The sequence below is a fragment of the Copidosoma floridanum genome, unplaced genomic scaffold, assembly GCF_036245765.1.
Source record: "Copidosoma floridanum isolate Cflo_tuat_1 unplaced genomic scaffold, Cflo_Japanese_pri ptg000019l, whole genome shotgun sequence".
NCBI lineage: Eukaryota > Metazoa > Arthropoda > Insecta > Hymenoptera > Encyrtidae > Copidosoma > Copidosoma floridanum.
This window is the reverse complement of record NW_028321896.1, coordinates 17,977,969-18,003,149: the sequence shown is the minus strand read 5'-3', so window position 1 is coordinate 18,003,149 and position 25,181 is coordinate 17,977,969. Positions and strand designations below refer to the sequence as shown.

The following is a 25,181-nucleotide window of genomic DNA, read 5'->3' as shown; positions in this document are numbered from 1 at the left end:
GATGACCCACGGCGCTTACTAGCCACTCTTTTAAATAAATAATTATTAATAACACAAGCGCCTATCACCTAATAACCCGAGGCGCTTACTGGCCACTCTTTTAAATAAATAATTATTAATAACACAAGCGCTTATCACCTAAATACCCGGGGCGCTTACTGGCCACTCTGTTAAATAATCAATTAATAATAACACAAGCGCCTATCACCTAATGACCCGGGGCGCTTACTAGCTACTATTGAATAATAAATTATCAAGTAATTACAAGAGCGCCAATTAAAAATATCTTTGTCGTACTAGATAGGCAATCAAAATTGTGATATAATTAATGTGTTATCGATCAACTTTTTATCATTTAATAGTGTTGCAAACAAGTGTCCTGGATCCTCAGGAAGAAGGTGCTTGACATACTTATGAATAATTATTTATTTACTAGATTTGCAATTAGCGCCCCAGGTAATACGGTGATAGGCGCTTGTGTTATTTATTAATAATTATTTATTTAACAGTTTTGCCAGGAAGCGCCCTGGGTCATCAGGTGATAGGCGCTTGTGTTATTTATTAATAATTATTTATTTAACAGAGTGGCCAGTAAGCGCCCCGGGTCATTAGGTGATAGGCGCTTGTGTTATTAATAATTATTTATTTAAAAGAGTGGCCAGTGAGCGCCCCGGGTCATCAGGTGATGGATGCTTGTGTTATTGGACCTTATTTGAATCTCGCGCGTCACCTTTGGTACTAATTTTTTTTTGATCTAGTGATTTCCCACGTCAGAGAGGTTGGGTCCTAGAGAATTCCCAAATCTGGCCGGAACTATATCCCATCGCTGCTCATATCAGTCCTGCATTATATGCGCAGAACGAAGTGCGCAGATATATATAGTTATATATTCAGCACCGAGAAGCAGCAGTAGTTATACAATACATGTATATATATACGGCTAACGGAGTTATAACCTTTATAGTTTATACAACACAGAAAATCATTGGATATTTATTTACATAAATTATTGGATGTATATATATATTTTTTTTTTTTTGCACAATTTACATGTATATATACATTTATTAATTTCATATGAACAGAGTACACAACACAAAATTAAAACTACCAAATTAATGTTTTTTGATCAGTTACTTTCACTTTAATGATTTATTTAGTATATAAATGTAGTATATACATGTCATATTACAAAAATAAACTATGAAATCTTTTATTTAATCGAATTATGCTTATCACAATTATAACAGTTATTGATAATAACCTGATTTATTTTGCACTTACGGATATAAACATTAGGATTTTTAAAATGATCTTTATAGGATCCATGATTCGAATTTAAACGGATTTCTCTTCCTCTCGTTTTGCCAGCACGACCAACCTGCACAAATCCTCGGCCCAATCTGATTCTATATAGTATACTACAGTCTCGGCGAGCGTATATATATAGATATACCTATACACATGTACACTCATCTACGTGCATTTAAGTGGTATTGTTCGAGCGACCGATCGATCAAAAATAATGCATAATGCACTAAATCTTTGACTGGATCTTTAAACCATCATTTTTAACAAAACTAAAACCGTGGTGACGAACTTTCGGCGGAGGTGTAAGGAAAAAAAGTATACGTACCACGGCCAAAAAGTGGGGCTACATCTGACCGCGCATTACCGGCCTCGCCTTCGGCTCGGCCGATAATATAGCGCGGTCAGTAATAGCCCCACTTTCTGGCCTAGGTACGTAATATACTATTTCAGATGAACCTTCTCAGCCATTGCCGCAGAGACACATTCTATTATTAAGCAATCTATAATTTCTTTACGCTTCTTGTTGTTGCTTGTACTCTGACCATCTTGCACTAGTTCCACTATCCAATGAAGACTCTGTAGGCATCGGAAATTAACGTCTCGTTAGAGCGTGGGTCAAATATATCTATCTTAAGGTTATCTAAATAGATACATATGCATCTATTAACAAGCTGACGAAGCGACGTCAAGTTTCCAGCGAGCATATTGGCGCATATCACTCTATCTAGGACCATTTTGTCTTTGTTATTACGACCCGAAACCCACCTTTCTCCCTCCGCTCTCAAGTTCACGGAGGAATTTTTATTCACGCATTTAAACAATTTTCTTTCATATATTTTTGGTTTCCTCCGTGCGCGTAGAGAGCAAAGTTTCGGGTCCAACAACAAACATACTACTCGATGCATTAAATCCAAGCAATTCTATATTACTTTAACCTTCTTTACACTTCACTTAAATATTTATAGGACAAGCCATTCTCGCTTTTAAGCAGCCTATTAGAATCTGCAATTTTCACATCTGGTACTTTATTGACAATCTTATGGTAAAAGTCATCTCTTTTCTCATCTTCAAGAAAACTCTGAGTTTTACTAACAAGTTTGAAATCTATCAAAATCCATTCAAAATCCATCTTAATCTATCGAGGAATTCGCAAAATTTAATATCACTTTGCTTTGCGGGATCAAATCTAACAGTGTGAATTTTGTTGTATATTTGATACGCCTTCATCTGTATATCACTTCTTTTCGTATCATTAATTTTTGCACTATTACCGTAGGATAATTAAAAAAAATACTCTGTTTTAATAATCTAAGGATAATCTATCTAGTATTAAATTTAAAGTCTGCTCTCTATCTTCAGTCAACTTTTGAATCCCCTAAATATCTTTCTTGTGGGCTCCTGGCTCCTTTAGTCAATTCTATCTTAAGATCATTATTTCTGCTTGCCATTTTCTTGTGCAAATTATCTATCTGTTTCTTTAAATTATCTTTTCTATCGTTCAGATCTTTAACATGCTATCTATAGTTTATGTATTAATCAAATCTATTTTTTTTTTTTTTTTTTTTTTTTGTCAAATATTCAATGTGATATCTTGTTAGAATAATCTTGTATTAATTAAATATATCTTTCTATTTTGCTAAGCTTTAATTTGCTTTCCATATAAAATAATCTTGTATCAATCAAGTCTATCTTTCTATTTTCAAATCTTTGCTATTTTTAGTTGAGGTATCATCAAAACTATCTTTCCATTTTTATATCATTAATTTGCTATCTTGATAAGGTATGGATCAAACTTATTTTTCTATCTCTCAAATCTTCATTCTTATCTTAACATGAGGTATTAATCAAATTTATTTTTCTATCTCTCAAATCTTCATTCTTGTCTTTAGATGAGGTATCAATCAAATTTATTTCTCTATCTCTCAAATCTTTATTCTTGTCTTTAGATGAGGTATCAATCGAATTTATTTTTCTATCTCTCAAATATTTATTCTTATCTTTAGATGACGTATCAATCAAATTTATTTTTCCATCTCTCAAATCTTTAACTTGCTATCTTGTTAAAGGTTCCCTTTGTTTATGTCTATCTTAAATTTTGTTTGCACGTGACTTATTGTATTCAAATCTTCTATCTTTAATCTATCTAAAGAACCTTTAACTGGAATGTGCTGCTTGTGTTAAGGAATAGTGTAAATTATACCTCCACGTTTTTCCATTAAGTTAAACTGATCTCCTGTATCGTAATCGTCACTTATATCTCCTATAATAACTCAGATCAAGTTATATATATTACTTCCCAGTGACCATTTTAACCCCATTTGTGTCACCAGGAAACATGAGCAAGCACGCACACACGAGCTCAATGCATGCGCACTACTCATAGGACGAGATACATCAGATGACCTAAACATGCAAACGTAACATGTCTATAGTCATACACAATAGCAGCACAATTCCAATGCGATCGAGCACAATCGTATGCCTGTAATTACGATGTGCTGACGCGTATTACACCAAAGTTAGAAACTTTAAATTTCTGCATTTTGGTTTGAGTCGGCACTTACCTCTAGTCTGAGCGTGAAAATCCACGGAGAGGATCGAGGCCGCACTGTACGGGGACTTGGAAAAGTAAACAAGTCTATCTAAGATGGCTGCTCTGTGCGCGCCATCAGCTACCAAGCCTACTGAAAGGAACACATACGCTCGGTCTGACCGAACGCAAGTCGTGGCCGAAACGAAAGTCCCTCTCCCCGCTTTGAGGCGTCCCCCTCAGCGGTAGCTATAGCTGTAGCAGCTAAATGAAAATCCTCGTACCCCAATGCAAGCCTGCCTCACGCGAGGAAAAACACGTGCCGACTCTTGGCCCTTAAGAATTACAGAATACTAGCTTTATAAAACGCTTCACAAATCCCATCCACTGTCATACCCATCATATCTATAACATATATTATTACCACTCTCATGCAATTTCGGTTTCGAACCATCGAAAAATAAAACACATTATGTCAACATAATGACCGACAAAGACATCATAAGCATCATTATCAGCTACTTACTTTCTTTCTTCCGTAAATCCCTCACAATCCCTCTCGCCCCGCCAGCTGTCACCTCCCAGATCTGCTCGGTCTCACCAGTGGCTGATGTCAATCTCTACGCCGCCTCGTCGATGGCCTGTAAGAAAAGGGATGCAAGAAAACGCGGAGGGCAAAAAAAATGCGAGCAAACGCGAGATGGGCTCGATCACAGAGAAAAAAATGGCGGCTAGCGGAGGTCTTGAATACACAACCACACTACACTTTTAAGGCCCATAACCTGTTAGCAGTATGGATGTGTGGGTATGTGATCGGGCAATAAAATGTACAACACTGTCGTTTTTATTATAAAACACGGACACGTTTATTCTCACTATCTTCAGTGTATGCTATCTTTAGTCTTTACAATCAAGGATACAATCGTAAGCTGAACTGAAATAAAGCAAGATCAAATCAAAAGGAAAATACGAAAAGCAGGGAGTGCGTATCGACAGAGTGACTGACTGCGCGAGAGTGAGTAAACTATAGGTATTAGACGCTGAAGTGCAGCGTCACGGCGTCTCGTCTTCTTGCTACTGCGCATGCGTTAGAATTCAGTTCCGAGCGCCAAATATACATCTAACAATAAGTTATAGAAAAGAACAGTTTTTTTGAGTATCGAAAGAAAAAAAAGCAAACCAGGATAAAGAAAACTTTATTTTTAAGCCATTTAGTACAGAAAAAATAAAAGAAGTAAGAAATTAATTTCGTAATAAGTATTTGCGTAAACAAACGCATGGAGAAACATTTTTTCCGAGCTGATACAAATAAAACAAAACCGGTAACATATTTATATAAAAGAAAAAAAAAAAAAAAAAAAAAAAAGCTTTGTCGAAATAATTAACCAAAGGCAATTTGTTTTGTCCCCTACAACGCAGATATGGACGAGTGCAGAGCGTCAAGCTGTTGCCACGGGGCGAGGAGTGTCCCGTGGAGGGCTCGCTGGGCGAGGGCAGCGAGCTGGGCTCGGCTAGCGGCGGCAGCGGCTCCGGGGGCTCGAGCAGCCAAGGCGCCTCGGCCACGGTCGCTTTCATGGACATCAAGTCGGCGGCGAAGGCCCACGCCACCGAGCACACCCTCGACGAGAGGGCCCTCACCACCCAGTACTACGAGCCCCAACACATTCAACCCAGGTTTCCCTCTCACGGGTGAGCTGCTCATATTATATTCTTTTTCACCATAACAGATGCCCTCCGTACGTTACACGCACAACGGTGATACGATCGCCCCAACTTTTTCTTTTTTTTTCATCTGCAGGCCGTGCTTTTTTTTTCCTCCGCTTATCGATACCCGCGTATCTTTCGGCAATAAGCCGAGAGAGAAAGATATGTACACATACGTATTTTCGAGTGTTCAACACGGGCATTGTGCTCCGTGGGTCGCGTCAATTCGCCGAAGAGTAATACAAAATTTTGCGCGAATTATCGCGGACTTGGAAGTAAAAAAGAAAAAAAAAAAAAAAAAAAAACGCGCGCGCATGCAAATGGCTCTTTCCGTCATCAAAGTTTTGAGAAGAGCCACCACAAGTTTAATTTTCATCGGAAAGTTTTTCGGAATTTCATTCGATCGTACGCGGAGTTCGTATCTTTTCAGCCATTTGATGTCGCGGTATCTTTGTTACGTAAGTAAATAATCAAAGGAAAGCTGCTTTTGTCGTGTACAGCGTTAATGAGGTCAAAGCGTGAATAGGAGCGCAAAGGCAGGGATTGTATCGAAGGTCTGGAGCGTAAGTGACGTGGCCGATAAGCGATATCGCTTAGGACATCGGCATCGGGCTCGGGTCACATGTACACTTGCACACAGTATATTATTTATATATATATATATATATATACTTACGTGTGTATATGGTGCGCGGCAAATAAGACGCTGTGGCGGCTTCAGTGTAGTAGCACGTGTCACCAATCTTGGTGGTATACTCGTATTGTACCTCATATATATATATATCGAGGAGAATCGAGCGCACGATTGAATATGCTGTTTATTAATATATTTCAGGCCGTGTAAATCGACACTCGCTTGCTGCTGCTGTACTCATTTTTGTGTGGTTGATGAATTATTTTTACAAACTTGTTACAAGTCTGGAAATAACTGCTCCAAATTTTTTTTTTTTTTCGCAAAAGCAGACCATAATCGGAAGATATGCCATTAGTGGAATAATATAGTTATTTCACAGCAATAAAACGAGAATCAATTTTTTATTTATTTCTTTATCTCTCTCGATTTACTTTATTTTTAATTGATCTTTTACATGCTTGCGTGGTATTATCCAAAAATATACATGTGTAACATTAAATTACGCAGGAGTGCGTGGTGATTTATTCTTTTTCAGACACGAATAAAATTTCAATGACTTTTTTCAATAGTAAAAATAAAAAAAATAAATAAATAACTCAATCTGCGATTAAAAATTGTGTTTGTACTCCATGGAAGCTTAGATAATCACATATTGTATATCCTCAAAATTCATCGAAAGACAATTGCTGTCGTTTAACCTCGAGTTGTGATTTTTTTTCTTCATTTTTCTATTTGCCGTATCATACAAACATCAGTTGTGACAAGGACACTATATACACACCTACAAAAACATAATAACTTTTTAGGATACCTGTAAATAATCGCTACAACTCCAGTAAACGCATTTTCTCAAAATATCTTTGAGATGTCTTGTAGACTTGTGATGTCCATCTGAAAGACACCTTGGACAATTAGAAGTCTCCAAGAAATCTTGAGAAAACGTGTCACGATACGCGGATGACACTCTTATAGTTTGCCTCTAAATGGGAAAAAAAAAAAAAAAAAAAAAAAAAGTAAAATCGGCCAATTGTCGATGTGTTGCAGGAGGGACAGGGAGCGCGAGCGCGAAAGGGAGCGCGAGCGGGAGCGCGAGAGGAGCTTCGAGTCGTCTGTGACGGTGGGCAACTCGAGCGGGCGCTTCGCCCGCTACGAGACCCCCCCACGCGCCCGGACCTCGAGCTACAGCCGGAGCGCCGGAGCCGGCACCCCCGGGGCCAGTCCCGGCCACCCCGGCCCCATGTCCCGGGCCGCCCGGCGCTCCTACCAGGCCGACCCCTACTACGAGCCCGACTACCCCGAGCCCCAGCTCACCAGCCGGCGCTTCCGCAGCTACGACGAGTTCAGCCAGGGCAGCGCGGCCAGCCACGACGACTACGAGCCCGGTGGCGGTGGGGTCGTCCTGGTCGGGAGTGGGGCCAGTGGCAATGGGCCTAGTGACAAGCTCCTCGACGACGAGCTCGGGCCCCCGGGTCTTGGGCTGTCCATCGGTCGCAGGCACGCCATCCCGGTGGCCGGTGCGGGTGGCCCCGGTGGGGTGGTTGTCGTCGTCGGGGTCGATGGGCCGCCGCCTCCGTTGCTCCCGCCCCCACCCGACATCCGGCACCTGCAGAAGGAGCGGGTCCACCTGCTGGAGCAGCTCGAGGAGTGCCACAGCAGTGGGGACGAGCAGATGGGCTTTGCGCCCAAGAAACGGCAGAAGCTGTGCGAGCCGGCAGCCCTGCTCCTGGCCTCGGCGAACCACAGCCTCGAGGACGACGAGCCGGAGATCACGTCGCTGCTCGTCACTTCGCACTCGGGTCGCAAGGGCATCGAGGTGCGCCGGGTCAGCGACGGCAAGTCCTCCCATCACGGCTCTAGGCGCTCCAGCTGCGAGACAAGGGTCTCGTTGCCCTGCAAGCGCCGTCGCGACGGCAGCTCCAGGTACGTCCACCAACGCTCTTACACTATAAGTACATGCTTTGGGTTCTTTCGCACCAACGACAAGCTATAAGGATACCCCAAGTGGCTGTGTGTTTTTTTTTTTTTTTTTATAAAATCTAAACACAACTTTGAACGCGTGGATTCATGGGGGTACATGTAGCCATTTCTACATTGCGAAAGTAAAGTCTTATTTTGTTAATTGTTTCCATGTCTTGAAAAATATCAAAGCTTTGTGGCTCGTTTCTGTTTAATTTCGGTCGATCGATGATTGTGTGTTTATTACTTTTCATCCGAATGGATAGTATGATTTGACCAAAAAGTAATCGAGTTGACATTTTTTTTTATCAACAAATTCAATGAGGACAATGATGATTTTTAACAAATAAAAAAACCATCGTAGTTGGGGTTTTGCGCAACTCTCAATAGTTAATTGAATATGCAGGGTTGAAAGTTTTGAAAAATCTAGATCTTGTATCGTGTTACGCAAAATATCGAAAATCGTCATCCGAGACAGTCGGTGTAACACACCTTTTTTCGACGCTTTCGTCATCAACGTTACGCACCATTTAATCTGATAATCTTCATAGTTTGATCGAAATCGACTTAATTTCATCGATTACTTGGAACTTTTTTTTATCGGAGTGTAAATGTCTGACCAAACAAGTTTTCGATAAACGCTTTTTTAAAAAAGAGCTAGAACAAAGAGAAATAAATTTTTCATAAACGTGTAAGTTTTTTTATTTTTAAAAATTTCATATGGGTCAAAATCATTTCAAACAAAAAAAAAAAGACAAATTTCTGACCGATGTTTTTCGTCGGGAATTATTGACAGTAAAATGCCACAAAAAGCGCTAAATGGTAATTTAATCGGTTAAGTTGGCATTATCCAAACACGTTTGTTATTTCTCAAACACAAGTTCATTAACCTCGAGATTAGAAGGCGTATGACGTAACTGCCTTAATATTTTCGGGTGTATAACACAAGCAAAGCCGCGACGAAGAAAAAAGTCTCATGAATAATAAACGCCTTATTGCGTGTGTGTTTTTCTCCCACCACAGGCATCACGAACACCACGAGGGCTCTCGGCCAGGCACGCCGCTCGTCGACGAGCGCCCGGAGAACATCATGCCCAGCGAGCCGCGAAGGTTTCGCGAGCGCAGCCAAGACGGTCCCCTTTCGCTGCCTCTGCCCAGGTTCGCTACCCAATTGTTGAACAGCGGCAGCGGCAGCAGCGGGATCAGCAGCGGCAGCAGCACCAGCTCCCGGGGCGGCAGCACCCCCAGCTCCGGCCTCGGGAAAATCGGCTCGCCCCCGTGCATCGAGCGACTGCAGCCCGCGTCGGCGAGCGCCATCCCGGCCCCGGCTTCGCCACCACCGCGGCAAGCCAGTCTCAGTCCCACGAGCTCCGACAGCGACACGGCGCCCCAGTCGCCCAGCCTCGAGGAGCGCATCCGCTCGTTGGACGAGAAGTACGAAAAGTGGTCGGGCTCGCGAGCCATCGGTGTCCTCCAAGTGGCCGGCGACGCGCTCTCCGGGAAGCGCGACGTGTCGAGCAACAACGTTGCCAGTTGCAGCAGCTCCAACAACGTGGCCGCCAGCTCTGTCACCAGCAGTAGCACCACCAGCACCACGAGCACCGGCAACAGCAGCAGCAACAACAACAACAACGGTAACAGCAGCAGCGAGCGGTTTCGTTTTCGGCACAAGCTTCTCGATCTCGACCTGCACGAGGTTCAGCCCTCGGACATCGTCAAGTCCGTCCTGGCCAAGCGCAGCGTCTTCGACGAGGACTCGAAGCGCCTCGAGAACCTCAACGAGAAGTACGAGCCCAAGGAGTTCACGGGTGTGCTGGGCGTGAGTACGCTCATCGGCCAAGCGTCGAGCACCACCACCAGTATCGCCGCCACAACCACCACCACCACCACCACCACCACCGCCACTACCAGCGCGACCTCCTCAACCACCACCACAACCAGCAAGGTCTGCCTGCAGTATCCGTTTCCTAGTCACCCGCCCGCGGCCGCGGCCGCGGCAGCTGTCGTTTCGTCGTCGTCGTCGTCGACGTCCTCCTCCTCTTCCACGTGTTCAGCAGCGTCGTTGTCGTCCGCGTCCTCGGTGTCGTCGCTGTCGTCCCCAGCGCCGGTGAATCCAAGCAAGGCCAGCAGCAGCATCGTCGAGCCTCGCGGCGCGAGTGCCGCGACGACGGCCAGCTGCCACGTGCACCCGAGCCCCACGGCGCCCGTTACTCCCGGGGCCAACGTAAAGACGGTCAGCCCGGAGCTGCCGCCGGTCTCGTTGCCGCTCAGCCTGGCGTGTGCCTCGACGAGTCGCAGCCAAGCCTCGCTGCCCCCGGCCTCGCCGCTCGCGGCCGCGGCACCGCCGACTCAGCCGGCCACGACGGCCGCAACGACTCCCCTCGAGGTCGCCCAGCGGCCTCGGCCCAGGAAGGAGTCGACCTCGAGGGACCCGCGGGACCCCCGGCCCGTTCACAAGACCAAGGAGCCCGCGACGGCGCCCTCTCCTTCGTCATCGTCGTCGCGAAGGCCGAGAAAGGACGAGGAGCGCGAAGATCGCGGGCAGCCCGACGTCTCGGAGTCGGAGGGCAGCAGGGACTCGAGGCACGAGAAGAAGGACAGGGAGGACAAGGAGAGGCGGGAGCGCGAGGAGCGCGAGCGCAAGGAGCGAGAGGAGCGCGACAGGCTCGAGCGCGAGCGACGGGAGCGCGAAGAGCAGGAGAGGAACGAGCTGGAGCAGCAGCAGCAACGTGAACGGGAGAAACGCGAGAGGGAGCGCAAGGAGAAGGACGAGAGGGAGAGGAGAGAGCGCGCGGAAAAGGAGAGACTTGAGAAGGAAAAGCGGGAAAAGGAGGAGCGCGAGAGGCGACGGGAGGAGAAGGATCGGCTCGAGCGCGAGAGGAAGCGCGAGAGGGACGAGAAGGAAAGGTTGGAGCGAGAGAGGCGGAAGGAAAAGGAGGAGCGCGAGAGGCAGGAGAAGGAAAAGCGTGAGAAGGAGGAGAAGGAGCGCGTTGACAAGGAAAAACACGAGCGCGACAGGAGGCGAGAGCGCGAGGAGGTCGAGAGGCGAGAAAAGGACAAGGCTGACCGCGAGAGGAGGAGGGAGCGCGAGGAAAAGGAGAAGGAGCGAGAAAGGGAGAAGGACAAGGACAGGAGGGAGCGAGAGGAGAGTAGCGGGAAACGTGGACCGACGGAAAATCACGTTCACCCGCCGGTGGTCAACACTCACCACTCGGCTCCGATCTCGAGCAAGCGAAGATGCTCCTCGCAGGACGGGCCTCTCGAGGACGAGGGCAAAGAGTCGAAGCGCGCCAAACTCTCGGAGCACCGTCGGGACAGCAAGGACAAGTCGTCCAAGCAGAGCAGCCGGCGTTCCGAGGATCGTAAACATCGCAGCGAAATTCACCGGTCGAGTCGCGACAGTAGGGACAGCCGAGAGAGCAAAGACTCGATCTCGACTCTGGACAGCCGAGACAGTAGGGACAGCAGGGAGTCGCAATCCCACGCTGTCGACTTGCTCCGGGAGTCGAGTCGGGAGGGCAAAGAGAACAACAGGGAAGCGACGAGTAGCAGTAGCAGCAGCAACAGCAGCAGCAAGGACAAACAGCGTAGTAAAAAGAGCCGTTCGGAGAGGTCGACGGACAAGGAGTCGAGGGAGCGAAGCCCTCGAGTTTCCGTGCACGAGCCCGAGAAGGATTTTCTCTCCAGGCTGGAACTCAAGAGAAGCGACTCGAGCCCGCTCAGCGAAAACTCACCCGTCACCACCTCGCACCATCCCACCAGAGAATCGCAACAGCTACATTCGCATCATCATCATCATCATCACCCCCAACAACAGCAACAGCAACAACAGCATCTCAATCAGAATGCTCACAGTGACTTTGACGATGCCATGCTTTCGGGGCACGAGATTCATCAGGGACCACGACATCCTTCGGCTACCGATACCGACAGTGACGAACCAAAGAAGCATTCCATTTTTGACATTGTCGACGATGAGCCTGCTTACATTAGTATGTACGACAAAGTGAAGGCGCGATCGACAAAGACCATGCAAAAGAAGGAAGAGGAAAAACGTCAAGTGAGTACTTAGTTTGGTGGTTTTTATTTATCGATTTGATGAATCCAAAGCAATAATTTAATTTTTTTTTCTTTTCTTTTTTCCGCAGGTGAGGTTAAAAGACAAATTTTCGCAATTGAAACAAAGTCGGGCGAGACGCGAGGAAAAGAAGCAGAGCACTTCGTGGGACGGAGACTCTGTGAGTAGCAAGGCCTTGACGGAGGACGAAGGTACTTCCGAGTCCGACTCGACGAGAGCAAAGTCATTGTCCCGCAAAGGCTCGAGATCTCGTATACATTCTGACACCAGCGAAGAGGACGAATCCTTCAACAACAAGTTGGATGTAAAAATAAAAACCGAGCGTTTCTTGGAAAGCGACGTTGATCAAGGTTTCGCGGATACGGAGGAGAAGCATCACATTCGCGAATCTCCCAACATCAATAAGAGCATCATCGTCAACAATGTTCACATCAAAGAAGAGCCGAGAACGTCGGATGACGATGACAGGATATCGATGCCTTTCCACTTGAACAAGGTAGTGGTGAACAATCACGATCGAGACTCCCGTAAAAAGTCGCACAAGAAAAAACAAAAGCGACAAAAGAGCTCGATATCGAGCGAGGATGCCGTCAAGCAGCAAGTCTCTTCTGACTCTTTTGATTACAAAAGCAACATCAAGACAGAGCTCTGCTCGAGCGCAAACTCCAATCACGTGGACGACGAGGCTTCTCCGATTTCAATGTCCAATCTCAACGCTTCGACCCCGCCCGCTGACGGTGACGAGAGAAAGAAGTCCAAGAGCAAAAAGGACAAGAAACGCGATAGGAACGCCGAAAATAAAGTCAAGGCGAGGAGAAAGCGCCTGAACCGACAGGAGGCCAGAGATAACCAGCGAATGGAGGATATCTTTGGTCCCCTGTCGGAGACCGACGAGCGAGAGGTTGACGAGCCCGCGTCGAACTACGTTAACAACTCATCCGACTCGCCCGTGGAAAACCACCACCACCACAGCCTCCACCGGCATCACCGACACCACCACGTGGACTTTAATTCGGACAGCGACGGTGCCAACAGCCCCGTTCTCGAGCACGAATCGTCCGGACGCAAATCCGACAAGAAGCGCCGGCATTACACGCACGACGAAACCAGTCCCGACTCCATCGAGGCTGGCCGAGAAATCGAGGCTAATCTTCTGGCTAGTTTGTCATCCGGCTCGCCCAAGTCCGCCACCATGGCGCCCGTCGCCACATCCGCCGAGTCCATGAACGAGCACGACGTCTTTCGCTTTACCGACGACAACGACAGCGTCGAGCCCGCCACTCCGATCAATACCGCACCCGAGAAGCTCAAGGAGAAAAAGAAAAAGCGCAAAAAGTCCAAGGACGAACGCTCGCGCAAAGAATCGCACCACCACCATCACCACCATCACCATCACCATCACCACGAAAAGTCGTCGAGTCTCAGTTTGCCGAGTCTCAGCTCGGACAACTCGCCACCTAGGGCCAGTAGTCCCATCGTTCAAGCTGCAGCGGCTACAGCGACGCCGGTGGCCAGTACCATTCAGCCAGCCTCACCGAAGGAGAGTATGCCTAGTCCGATAACAAAGGAAGCTACCACTGCCGCCGCGGCACCGTCTGCCGAGCTCGAAGCCACTGCAGAAGCCCTCGAGTCCTCGCAGTCGTCCGAAAAGAAAAAAGACAAGCTGATCCCTGGTTTCGGGCTCGATATCGACGAGAGTATACACGAGAACGCGGTCAAGAGTATCTCCGAGCCCGACGAGCGTGACACCAGTCTCCAGTCGATCAACAGCCGAGAGGAGCCGGAGATACCCGAGGCGTCGACACCGCCAGCGCAGACCGAGGACAAGCCTCGAGTCGTCATTTCCCAGGAAGAAACTGCAGACGCGGTCGCTGCCCTTCTGGAGGAAACGTTCGGTGAGCCTGAGGACGACTACCCTTACGAGGCTGAAGAGACAAATGAGCCCGAGGTCGAGAACACCATGGTTCCGGTGCCGCAGACGCCACCACCAGAGGACGTCGAGGAAACACAACAGGCAGTCGAGAGTCTCAATGCTTCGACCGAGAGCACGGAAGCCGACCTCAAGCCAGACACGCCACAGAGCGAGCACGACCTGCAAATTGACACCGACACCGAGGAAGACACCAGCTTTGAGACCTTTGAATCTAGCCAGCTACCCAAGACACCAGACATTCCAAACTTTTACAAGTCACCGTCCAAGACCCCAACGCCTGCAGCTGCGTTGTCACCTCCTGCATCTTCGTCCACTGTTATGACCGCCCCGGCAACAGCTACCGAGGTGCCAGTAAAGTTGTCAGCAGAGTCGTCGTCGGCCTCGTCGAAGTTGCCAGAAAATCTGGAGCGGCAACCGCCGACCAGTCCACCTGTTTCAGCTGCGCCTCCGCTGTCGAGGCCCCTGCCAAGTTCGATACATCCCTGGAGCCTTGCTGAACAACCAACTCGAGAGCCAACAAAAATACCTCTACCAAAGTCTGTGGAGCAGCAGTCCAGTGTGAAGGAGCCCGCGAACTGCGAAGCTCAAGCGCCAAGACCATCTCCGCCTCCGGTGGTGGTACCTGTACCTCCAGTTCCTGGGCCACAAATGCACGTCTCGGAACCACTGAGTATGCCAATTCTCACCGAGACGAGCAAAACTTGCGCGCCGCAGCAGCCTCTCTACCAGAGGCTCCCGGTTTCTCCTCAGAGCCAGATGTTACCATCACGGCAGATCTCATCGAGGGTCGCGAATCCCATATCAACCGCTATCGCCGTGTCGAGCGCGGCTGCCTCTCCGACCTCGTCGAGACCGAGTCCCCTCGCGGTGGGCCAGCCTTCGCCCCGGCTGGCTCAGCAACCTCACTCGCCAAACGGCCAGTGGAACCGCGGCTCGGCCCAGACAAGTCCTCTGGCAGCTTGTGCGCCCAAAACCTCGATTACCACTGCGAACGTCAGAATACCGGTGAGCGTTCCCATCTCGGCTCATCGTCCAGAGCTTCAGCTCCAGCACATCTACTCGACGGTCATGAGCCCACAGCAGCAGCAACAACATCCGGTCATTCAGCACGCCTCGGGTATGAGAGCCGTGGCTCCGAACTATCCGCGCGGGGGCCTGCCTCCTCTGACTTTAAGCATGCCGCCGTCGAGACAATACTTGCCGAGCATGCCGATGCAGTCGCAACAACAACAACAACAGCAGCATCAACATCAGCAGCAATCACAACAGTCCAAGTTGGATGCGAGCTCGCTGTCCGGGAAATCCGTCATCGAAACTCTACTTCCGGCCAACGCGAGCGAGCTCGCGCCTCGAATGGACGAGCAGCCGAAGCTCTCGACGAGCATCATCGCGGCAGAGTCCAGCGGCAAAGTATCGACCTCACCAAAGGTGCCCTCGCCGAACCAGCCGCCCACTTACATCCCGGAAACGGCCAAGGTCGACATCAGCACGAGCGCTGCCTGCACCGTTTTCGGCAAGACCACCGACGTGACGACCACCCTGTCGCCCAGTCTGCAAAAACGCGAGCTCAGCAGCGCGCAGATCTTTACGAGTCACTTGGTTACGGCTCCCCCTCCACCTCCTCCCTTGCCGTCGTCGACGCAGTCTTCCACGATGAGTCCCGTCATAGTCGCTCACGGCCAGCCTCACCTCGGCCACCCGTCGCTCGTACGCTCGCTCGTGCAGTCTACGACGGCAACGTCGTCAGTCGTTACGCCTTTCGTAAAAAGCCTCATGTCCTCTGCGTCACATTACGCGACGCCGATCAGTGCTCTGTCCATGGATCCTTTGGCCTCGGTCGCTGGATTAAAGTCACCCTTGATGTCGTCGCAACAATCAATGCTGCTTGCCAAGCCGCACATACCAGTTGTCTCGGCTGCGCTTCAAGGCATCGCGTCACCGGCTAACCCGAGCGTCATCGGTAAATCAAGATCTTTGGACAACGACACGAGCTTTTTGTCGGAGAAGTCGCTTCGCGCGATGGACGAGCTGATGAGCGTTCACAAACAGATGCAGTCGGCCCAGTTCACGCAGATGAAATCGCCTCAGAGCGTCGAAGTCCGGCACGTCGCTGTTTCTTCCGAGGTCGAGGAGAAAGTCAAGGAGGAAAAACCATCGGAGCAGCCGATAAAGTTGGAAACGAGCGTGGACATGAAATCGGAAAAATCAGAGCCCAGCCAGGTGGAACGCGTCGTCGTCAAGTCGGAAGATGAGAAGCTCGGGGAATCTGCTCGAGTTAAATCAGAGCTTGACGTATCTCCCAAGATCGAAGCACCTTCCAAAGAGATCAAACAAGAGCACGAAGTTCCAAAGGAAGAGGCTGAAGTTGAGGACGACGCCGAGGAAGAAACAGTCGAAGAATCACCAAAAGAAATTGAAACCGCTAAGGAAGAGGCGACCGATAGCAAAGAAGACAGCGACTACTGGTCGGCAAAGGAGGTCAACATCGAGAGCGTGATCAAGAAGGTCGACGCGCTGTGCGATGGTGAGAGCAACGACGTCGACGAGGAAGATCAAGCCGCCGACAATCGCGCGGAGTCTCAGACCCACGACACAAGCAAGAGCGAAGGAGACGCGTGGTTTGACTCCGAATCGGCGGACGATGAGCACAAAAAGAGCTTCACGAACGTGGACGACCAGGACGAAGGCGTGGAAACGTCCGAGGGCGAATCGACGAGAGGTAGACGTGGCAGATCCAAGGCGAAGAGAACAGCCGGTGCACGAGGTGGTGGTGTAACTACCAGACGTGGAGGGCGAAATGCCGCAGCTGCTGCCGCGGCTGCTTCGTCATCGGCTACCGTGAGCGCTGGTCCACCGGCGCCGGCACCAGCATCATCACCAGTACCAGTTGGTACACCGCCCAAACGTGGAGGTGCCGTTGGTCGGCCAGCTCGTGGTGGCAAGCAGCACTCAGAGAGGCACAAATTCCCTGCGGACGTTTACGAGTTTCACGATGACAGCGAGGAGGACAACGCGGGCAGGCCCAGGCTCATCCTCACGATCAAGTCGCCAGGACCGAATGTCATATCTGGTCCCAACGCTCTGCCGGCCACGCCGGTCGCGGCCGTCAAAGAGGTGCCTCCCGAGGAGTTTGTCTCGCCGACAACGAATACTCGCAAGTCGCGCAGGCTCGCTGAGAAGGACGGCAGTCGATCGACCATCGACGACGTTATCGAGGACGTTGTACGTGGTGCAGCGAACAAAAATGCGCTCGGTACCGCGCAGTCCTCGGTTACAACGCGCAGAAGCACCAGACAGAACAGCACTAATCCACGCGCTACGGTCGTCAACCAACAGCAGCAGCAGCAGCAGCAACCCCAGCCACAACCACAGCAGCAGGTACAGCCACAACAGCAACAGCAACTGTCGGTCCCCACGACTGCTGAAACGCGCAAGTCGCCAAGGGCGTCAAGAAAAACATCGCACCGCAATTCCGAAAGCACTGATGACCTCACGGAAGAGAAGACAGTCAAAGACGAACACCAGTTTAAAGAAGAAAACGAGACACCGAGTCCGGTGCAGTCCCTTTCCGACAAGGCAGAAGAGCCCTGTAAGCCAACGCCGCCAACTACAGAAGCTGGTCAGAAATCTGCTCCCCTCGAGCCAACAAATCTTATTGACCCGGTAACTGGCATGCTCATACCTATGCGTGAGTCCGAGGAAGGCCAGTACATACCAGTCTCTACAGCTTCTGGCCAGGTTATTCACAACGCCGTGAGGACAAGTGCAGATGCCAAAACGAATTTGACCATAAGCAGCAGCAGCAGCGTTAATTCCAGCAGTCACATGAGTGTTAGCAATGCCCCGGTGGAGCCTGTTAAGCCAAAGAAGCTGCATGTGGAAGCGAGTCAGGCAGAAATAACCAAGGCAGAGGTCGAAGCTCCAGTTATAGCTGTTACAACTATTGCTGCAACGTGCGAACCTACAGTTACAACGGTACAGAGCGTCACCACTCCGATACATACGACTCCTGCGCCACCGATGATCCAGAGTAACGTCATTACGAAGCCTCAATCTCCGGTCATTCAGACAACTGCAAACGTTGTTGCTCAGACAGCGCCAGCTGCAGTTGTAGCTACAGCTACAACCAACATACCGTCCACTACAGTAACTATAGTATCTAGCAGTGTAGTTTCAACTCCAGCCGTGTCCACCTCTGTCGCAGCAACTTCAAAACCAACCAGTTTCAAGGCTCACGTTCTCAGTGCTGCTAATAAAATGGCCAATCAAGTGTCGCATCCTATGATTGTGACAAAGGCACCTCCAACCAATATACCTAGCCAGCCAATTGTGCAGAACTTGGTGAAACCGCCGATCCAAGTTGTTCAAGGTTTGCACATGCACGTGCCTCCGGCGCGAGTTGCTTCCCCAAGTTTGAGTCACGCCAAGCCAGTTCAACCACAACCAGCCGTTGTTAATGCAGTAAATGGAAACAACAAACCGCAACCACTCCAAGGACAGCCCATGTCACCAGTACTAAGCAACACTGGTACTCCACCGAACCCAAAACAACATCTTCTTCAGGCAGCTAAACAACAACAACAACAGCAGCAGCAGCCGCCACACGCTATCAACATCAATGTACAACCACAGCCGATTTCAAGTCCGCTGACTCCTACTCCGAGAATTGTGACAACACCTCAACCAGCAACTCTCAAAGGGATCAACGGTCAGCCTCACGCAACACTTAACCCAAAGGCGCATCTACTGCAGGCTGTAGTACCTTCCATCATTGCTGGTACGGTTGCGAGTCCACCGCTGCAGTCGCACCTTGTCGCACCAGCCGTTGTTACTAGCGTCCAGTGTTCAAGGACAGCTCCTCCGAAACCATTGGTAAGGCTCCCGTTTTGTAGAAATTTAAGCTTTTGATTGCAAAAGTGCAACAATGTGCAATTTTTTTTTCTCTTCTAGGTAACTGGAGCTATAGAAACACCAAAGGTAGAAGTGTCAATGTCTGGTTGCATAATGGTGCCGGCTCCAAGTCCTCAGAGCAGAATGGCTCCTCTAACAGCTTATGAAGCTTCATTGGTGAGAACAGATTTTTATTTTTTCGTCCATAGCATACCTTATGTTTGATAATATTGTCCAGATAAACTTTTTTTTTACTTTGTCCAGTAAAACCATAAATGAGTTATTTCTAATGATTTTTTTATTTTTTTTTATTTTTTTTTTTTATCGTCTTGCTAATAAATAAACTGTACTTGTTTTTTATTAGCATGTAAGTGCTGGTGCGGCTGTCTCGCCAGGAGGCCAGTATGGGCTCTTACATCGGCCCCAGAGTCCCCCATTACCTCCGCCTGCTCATCACCACGCTAATACCCCTCAGGTACTGGACTCATTTCAATTGAAGCTCAGCTTTATTTTGACTAAAATGGAAAAAAAAAAATAAATCCAAAAATGTTTTCTTTAATTCTTCTTAGGGTGACGTCGTCAACCACTACGCTGGACTTCCACGAGCCGGCGAGTTAGCCGCGCACTACATGCATCACCCACAAGTTCTGCAATACCAGTATCTGAGAGCACAACAAGAAGCCCTGACTGCGCCACGAATACCATATCACATGGCAGCTGCAGCCGCGGTGGCAGGCGCGAGATCGCCTCTCCTGGGACTCGAACCAAAGCTGGAGCCCCAACAGCTCGAAGATACACAGAGTCCACCACTGGAGCTATGCCGGGATCGCAGAACTCCGCACGAGAGAACGACCGGCAGTCCGCAAGTCGCGCAGGTCTATATGCTGGGTCACGGTGCTCCCGGCCGACTACCACCGCCGGGTCAGTACGTGCAGAGGGCCTATGGGCCGTATGAGCCACCCGCGCCACCTCCACCGGCTCATTTGCGTACCACGTATCCGCTCGCTTCCAACGAGATCTCGGTTGCCGAGCGCGCGCTCTCACCCGACCGGCACCGCAAACAGCTGGTCAGCTCACCCCCGCACGCTTCGCCGCAGCCGGCGGACTCGTTGCTCCTGCTGTTGCAACGCTACCCGGTCATGTGGCAAGGTCTGCTCGCGCTCAAGAACGATCAGGCAGCCGTGCAGATGCACTTTGTTTTTGGCAACCCGAACGTCGCCCGGGATAGTTTACCCTGCAACAGCGACGGTTCTACGCCTCCTCTCAGGATCGCCCAGAGAATGCGGCTCGAACAGACGCAGGTCGAGGGTGTCGCGAGAAAAATGCAGGTACGCTGCGCAGCTCCGATCACTCTTTTCTTCATGGTTTCCAATATATAAAACGTGTGTGTATTCATTTTTTTTTTCCTACTTTCCTCAGGTTGACAACGAGCACTGCATGCTTCTGGCACTCCCCTGCGGCCGTGACCACTTGGACGTCTTGCAGCAGAGCAAAAATTTACAAACTGGCTTTATCACTTACTTGCAACAGAAACAAGCTGCGGGAATAGTTAACATTGCTGCACCTGGCTCCCAGCAGGTGTGTAGATTATTATTATTTTTTTTTTTTCAATTCCACTGTATTGGAAAAAACATTCTTCGAACGAGAAAAACATGAGAGTGTTTTGTTTTGTTACAGCCTTCCTTTGTTGTTCACATATTTCCATCGTGCGACTTTGCCAATGAAAGCCTGGCTCGTATAGCTCCCGATTTGTTGCACAGAGTTGCGGAAATCGCTCACCTGGTCATCGTCATTGCCACAGTTTGAAAGCACTCTGACGTATTATTATGGATATTAAAATTTACTTGTCTGCCTGCATTGGCGCACGGATCGTGACCCTCCAAGGATCTCGAGTTATTTTGCTTGGGTGCAAAAAATTATGCTTAGCGTTACGGCAAATATCTTTCTACATGCGTAAATTTATCGTTACTTTAAAAAATTTGCACGAGTGACAATCAAAAGAACGAGAAACAATAAGAGCCACTTCGTTGAAGGCCTGAGGCAAGCAATGTCGGGGACGCGACTCTACAGCAAAGGAGTTAGCGAGACACGAGTATTTCGCGTGCCCCTTCTATTTCGTCTTTTTGCATTTTAGCTTTCCGCTCGAAATGCAAAGTCGACCGTTGACAGCGTTTGTGGGAGTGACCGACAGGACCTCTTGGTCCCTCCGACAAGCGGGTCAGGCGCAGCTCCCTATACGATTTATCTCGTGCCCGCCAATTATTATACTTATACAACATGAAGCAAAAATCACATGTATGTTTATATAGGCGTAACGAAAAATTAAGGACACTCCCGAACATAGACACGTAACTGATAACGTATGTATACATATGCACATATACATGTACAAAAATAAATAGAGAGAAAGATTATATAAAAATAACCAGATATCTCGATGTCGCGCGAGACAACATCGAAACATGTAATGAGACGATAGATAGTGGACAACTGAACTTACTAGCTAAAGACATTAGTTCTGCGGTTGAATATTGTAATTACACGTTCCCTGTCCTCGTACACGAACTATCTCATAAGTTTTAGGCGTTACGATGGAGGAGATTGAAGAAAGAAAAAAAAATGGACAATTTATAAATTTAAGAGCCACCGAAGGCATAACTACTGTGATTTTAATTATTTAACGATATTCTATCTGCATAAAGGAAAAAAATAAATTAAAAATCTAGATCGCTGCTGTTTCGAGCGATCCGAGCGCGCGTTATGTGATGTGTTATTGTATAATATTGCTCTATATAAATACCTATGTATTATACTACAATACAACAACAGATTCTGCTGCAGATATCATCGATGATGATGCCGTCGCCGCTACTCCGAATTTAGAGTATAAAAATAAGTAAAAATAAAATAATAATAATAATTTATCGAATGGTAAATTAAAAGCGGGTTAACAATAATATAAAAAAAAAAAGTATGTTGCGTTAAAAAAAGTTCTAGGGGACAAAAATAATGAGTAAAAACTACTTCCTAACTAGCGTTTATCCCTAGTGTCTTGTAAATTTTTAATTATAAAGATGTAACATATTACGGTAAAAAGAGTAAACAATTAACGCGTAGACACGTACATATGTATAATATAATAATATTAATAATAATTATTATTATCAATTATCATTATAATTATTTCTACGATTATATTATTAAAGTGATTTATTATTTTTAATATTATTCTTATTGCTATTTTTATTATATATCATAATTAATATTATTACCATCATTTTTTTTTTTTTTGTTCTTCTCCATTGGTACGATGATGAATAATATCGATGAATAATTAATATCGTTTGAATTTAGACTAGCGTCGAATCGCTGAAGTTTATCATTAATTAGTTACGCCGTGCGCGCTATACTCTATCTATCGCTACAACTATCACTACTATCCAGTCTATTCTACCACCTCTATACTATTCTATTACTATTACTATACTATTGCTATCCACTACGAGTAACTACTACGAACTCTGTCAAAGCTGTTGTCGATTGTAATCATTCAAAAATGAAAGAGAGACGGACATTCGAAGTTTATTCACAAGCTAGTTAGAACGTACCGATGAATGCACGTAAAACGAAAAAAAAAAAAAAAATAACAATAACAAAGTTGATACAAGAGACGAAAAATATAAAAATTCATATGCGTAAAAGCGATTTTTTAAGCGAAAGGGGCGCTCAAACCAATGTCGCGCGCAGCTTCGCTCTGTGTTCGGCATATGAATATACAGTGGGTTTTAGCTGCGTGCGATCGATCTCATTGAACGTTAACTTCGCAAACCCTATTAAACCAATATACCTGCACACACCATGTACACACACTGTATACGAAATAATCAAAGCTGACATTCATGCACAGAGACACACACATACATGATATAAAACACATACACTTCCATTCGATCCTGCATAAGTTTTACGGAGTGATCAAATGAGATGAGCGAAACGGGTGCGTTTTACGTATATTTAAAAGGAGATCTGTACCACCGATCGCTCGTCGTCTTCGTCGTCGTCTCTTAGCTGGCAACAGCGAGTGCTAGTCTTGTGTTTTTTCTACTTGTGTATCTGTTATCAAATTTATGTACCCTATCGTGAAAAGAAAAAAAAAAAAAAAAAAAAAAAATATTTCTCACGTTCGTAGCGTTTAAGAGCGCCTATAAAAATAATATGCAAATTTATAAGAGTTTCACGATACGCGCGCATCTCCCGTAGAGAGACGACGAGAGGACGAAAGAAAAAAAAAAAAAAAAAAAAAGATATTACATAGTGCGAGTAACGTTGACAATGAGAGAAAATGTAATCACAATAAAATGCTACATCTTAGCGAGTAAGGCGAAAAATTGTAAAAAAAGAAAAAAAGAAAAAAATGAAAATCGAGAAAATTGCTTTAGGGGTGGACAGAACGTTCAAGTTGGCTCTCTCGCCGGTTGCACAGAATAATTTTTATCGTTGGAGAGTGTTTGCGCTCCTTTTGTTGGCTTTTTTTTTTACAATGTGTTGATCGTGTCCCTCCTCTCCCTTTATATTTTTTCTCTTCTCTTTCGAACATCTTTGCAACTCTTTTACTACCGTTTCTGTTTTCATATTAAGTTGTTTGATTTCGACTAGGCTGTGATTCGACTGTGCGGAGATTATTGATTGTATTTAACGTAGTGGGGTATAAACTTTATCTCTGTAACGATAGATATTTTTTCTCTCATTTCTGTGTAAGGTCAGATCGTCACTGTTGCAACTGGGGAGAGACCTTTTCTCGGTACTAAAAAAAAAAAAAACCCGAGAAAACGTCGTTCCAAACTTGCTTCTGTCCGCGCGATGATTATCAATATGATCAACATGTAATGGCTTTTTTGTACTATAATAATATTCTTTTTCTTTTTTTTTTTTTTTTACGATTTTAATTTTATTAATCGAGGCGACTATACGAAGATAGTGACTGTTCTGTCCATCCTTACATTATAATTATATATTACGTGTAAATTTAAGAGTAACCACATGCGCTAAAACAAATTTAAGGGAAACGAATAAAATAAAATTATCAAATAAAGAAAAACAAACATGTCGAGAATAAATTAAAATTTTTAAGGCCCAGGAGAGCAAAAATGATACTCGTGGAATGCGTGCGTGTGTACAGTGTAAGAGAGATGCGTTGTGCATATGTACAGTGTAGAACTTAAAAATCAGAAAAAAAAAATAACAAGAAACGTCGGCGATAAGTTCAAGAGAGCGAAAGAAAAAAAAAAAAAATTTAATCGAGTGGATGCAGTATACGGCAGTGTGAGTGTGCTTCGGTGAGAATGAGCAATTAAAAAGGAGCATCATTATTACGTTTATAAAATAAGTGTATGGGCCGAACGTCACATATACACTGCGATGCGTTTTTCCCCGTATACGCGCGCGAAAAAACAAATTTAACTTGCATATACAGTTGTATGTGTAATTTATATGCGCGTACATATATAATATTTATTGTACGTACATGTAAGTAAAATTGTAAATCTATGTATTGCAATTTATACTCGAAATGCCTGTTTCACAAATTTTTTTTTTTTTTTGTTCCTTCATTAAAGTCTCGTACTAATATTTAAAATTGAATAATCATACAGGCGCTCGCACGAGAATAAATTGACGAGTTATATTATACATACAAATATCAAATAATCACGAACGAAAAGCAGTGTATGTGTCCGTTGCTGCTCATTCATCTTGTAATATATCTGTGAATATTATCATTTAGTTTCTTCCTACACTTAGGCTAATGGTATAAAAAAAAAAAAAGAGTTATGTTAATAAGTAAGGAGAATGTACAGATATCTCTTTTTGTTTTGTGTTTTACTGTAGCTATATTGATAATTATATGGATATTAACGATAATAATAACTATGATTAAAAAATATTTCTGAGCATTTATATTTTTCACATCCTCCTTCCAGACCGAATATACTTACTAAATTTTAAATAATATTCGATACGTGTCATTTGTTATAATCATTGAAATCTTGAAAATAATTTTAAAAATTAAAACAAATTTTCTAAAAATTACCAAGTGCACATTTATTTATACACTTTTGTTCAAAGTTACGTAAAGAATCTTAATCAA

At 46.4% G+C, this 25,181-nt stretch overlaps 1 protein-coding gene across 1 annotated transcript in view; it reads left to right on the top strand.

Moving 5' to 3' along the window:
• LOC106638307 (uncharacterized) overlaps positions 1 to 24,977 on the top strand; it is a 71,440-nt gene extending 46,463 nt beyond the window's left edge. Inside the window, exons 2-10 of the mRNA XM_089593409.1 lie at positions 5,261 to 5,530; positions 7,224 to 8,099; positions 9,159 to 12,195; positions 12,284 to 19,018; positions 19,097 to 19,213; positions 19,401 to 19,511; positions 19,606 to 20,364; positions 20,456 to 20,614; positions 20,714 to 24,977. Of these exons, the coding sequence (XP_089449535.1) occupies positions 5,261 to 5,530; positions 7,224 to 8,099; positions 9,159 to 12,195; positions 12,284 to 19,018; positions 19,097 to 19,213; positions 19,401 to 19,511; positions 19,606 to 20,364; positions 20,456 to 20,614; positions 20,714 to 20,842 (12,193 nt within the window). The 3' untranslated portion in view covers positions 20,843 to 24,977. The remainder of the gene's footprint in view (positions 1 to 5,260; positions 5,531 to 7,223; positions 8,100 to 9,158; positions 12,196 to 12,283; positions 19,019 to 19,096; positions 19,214 to 19,400; positions 19,512 to 19,605; positions 20,365 to 20,455; positions 20,615 to 20,713) is intronic.
• Positions 24,978 to 25,181: the final 204 nt, after the last annotated feature.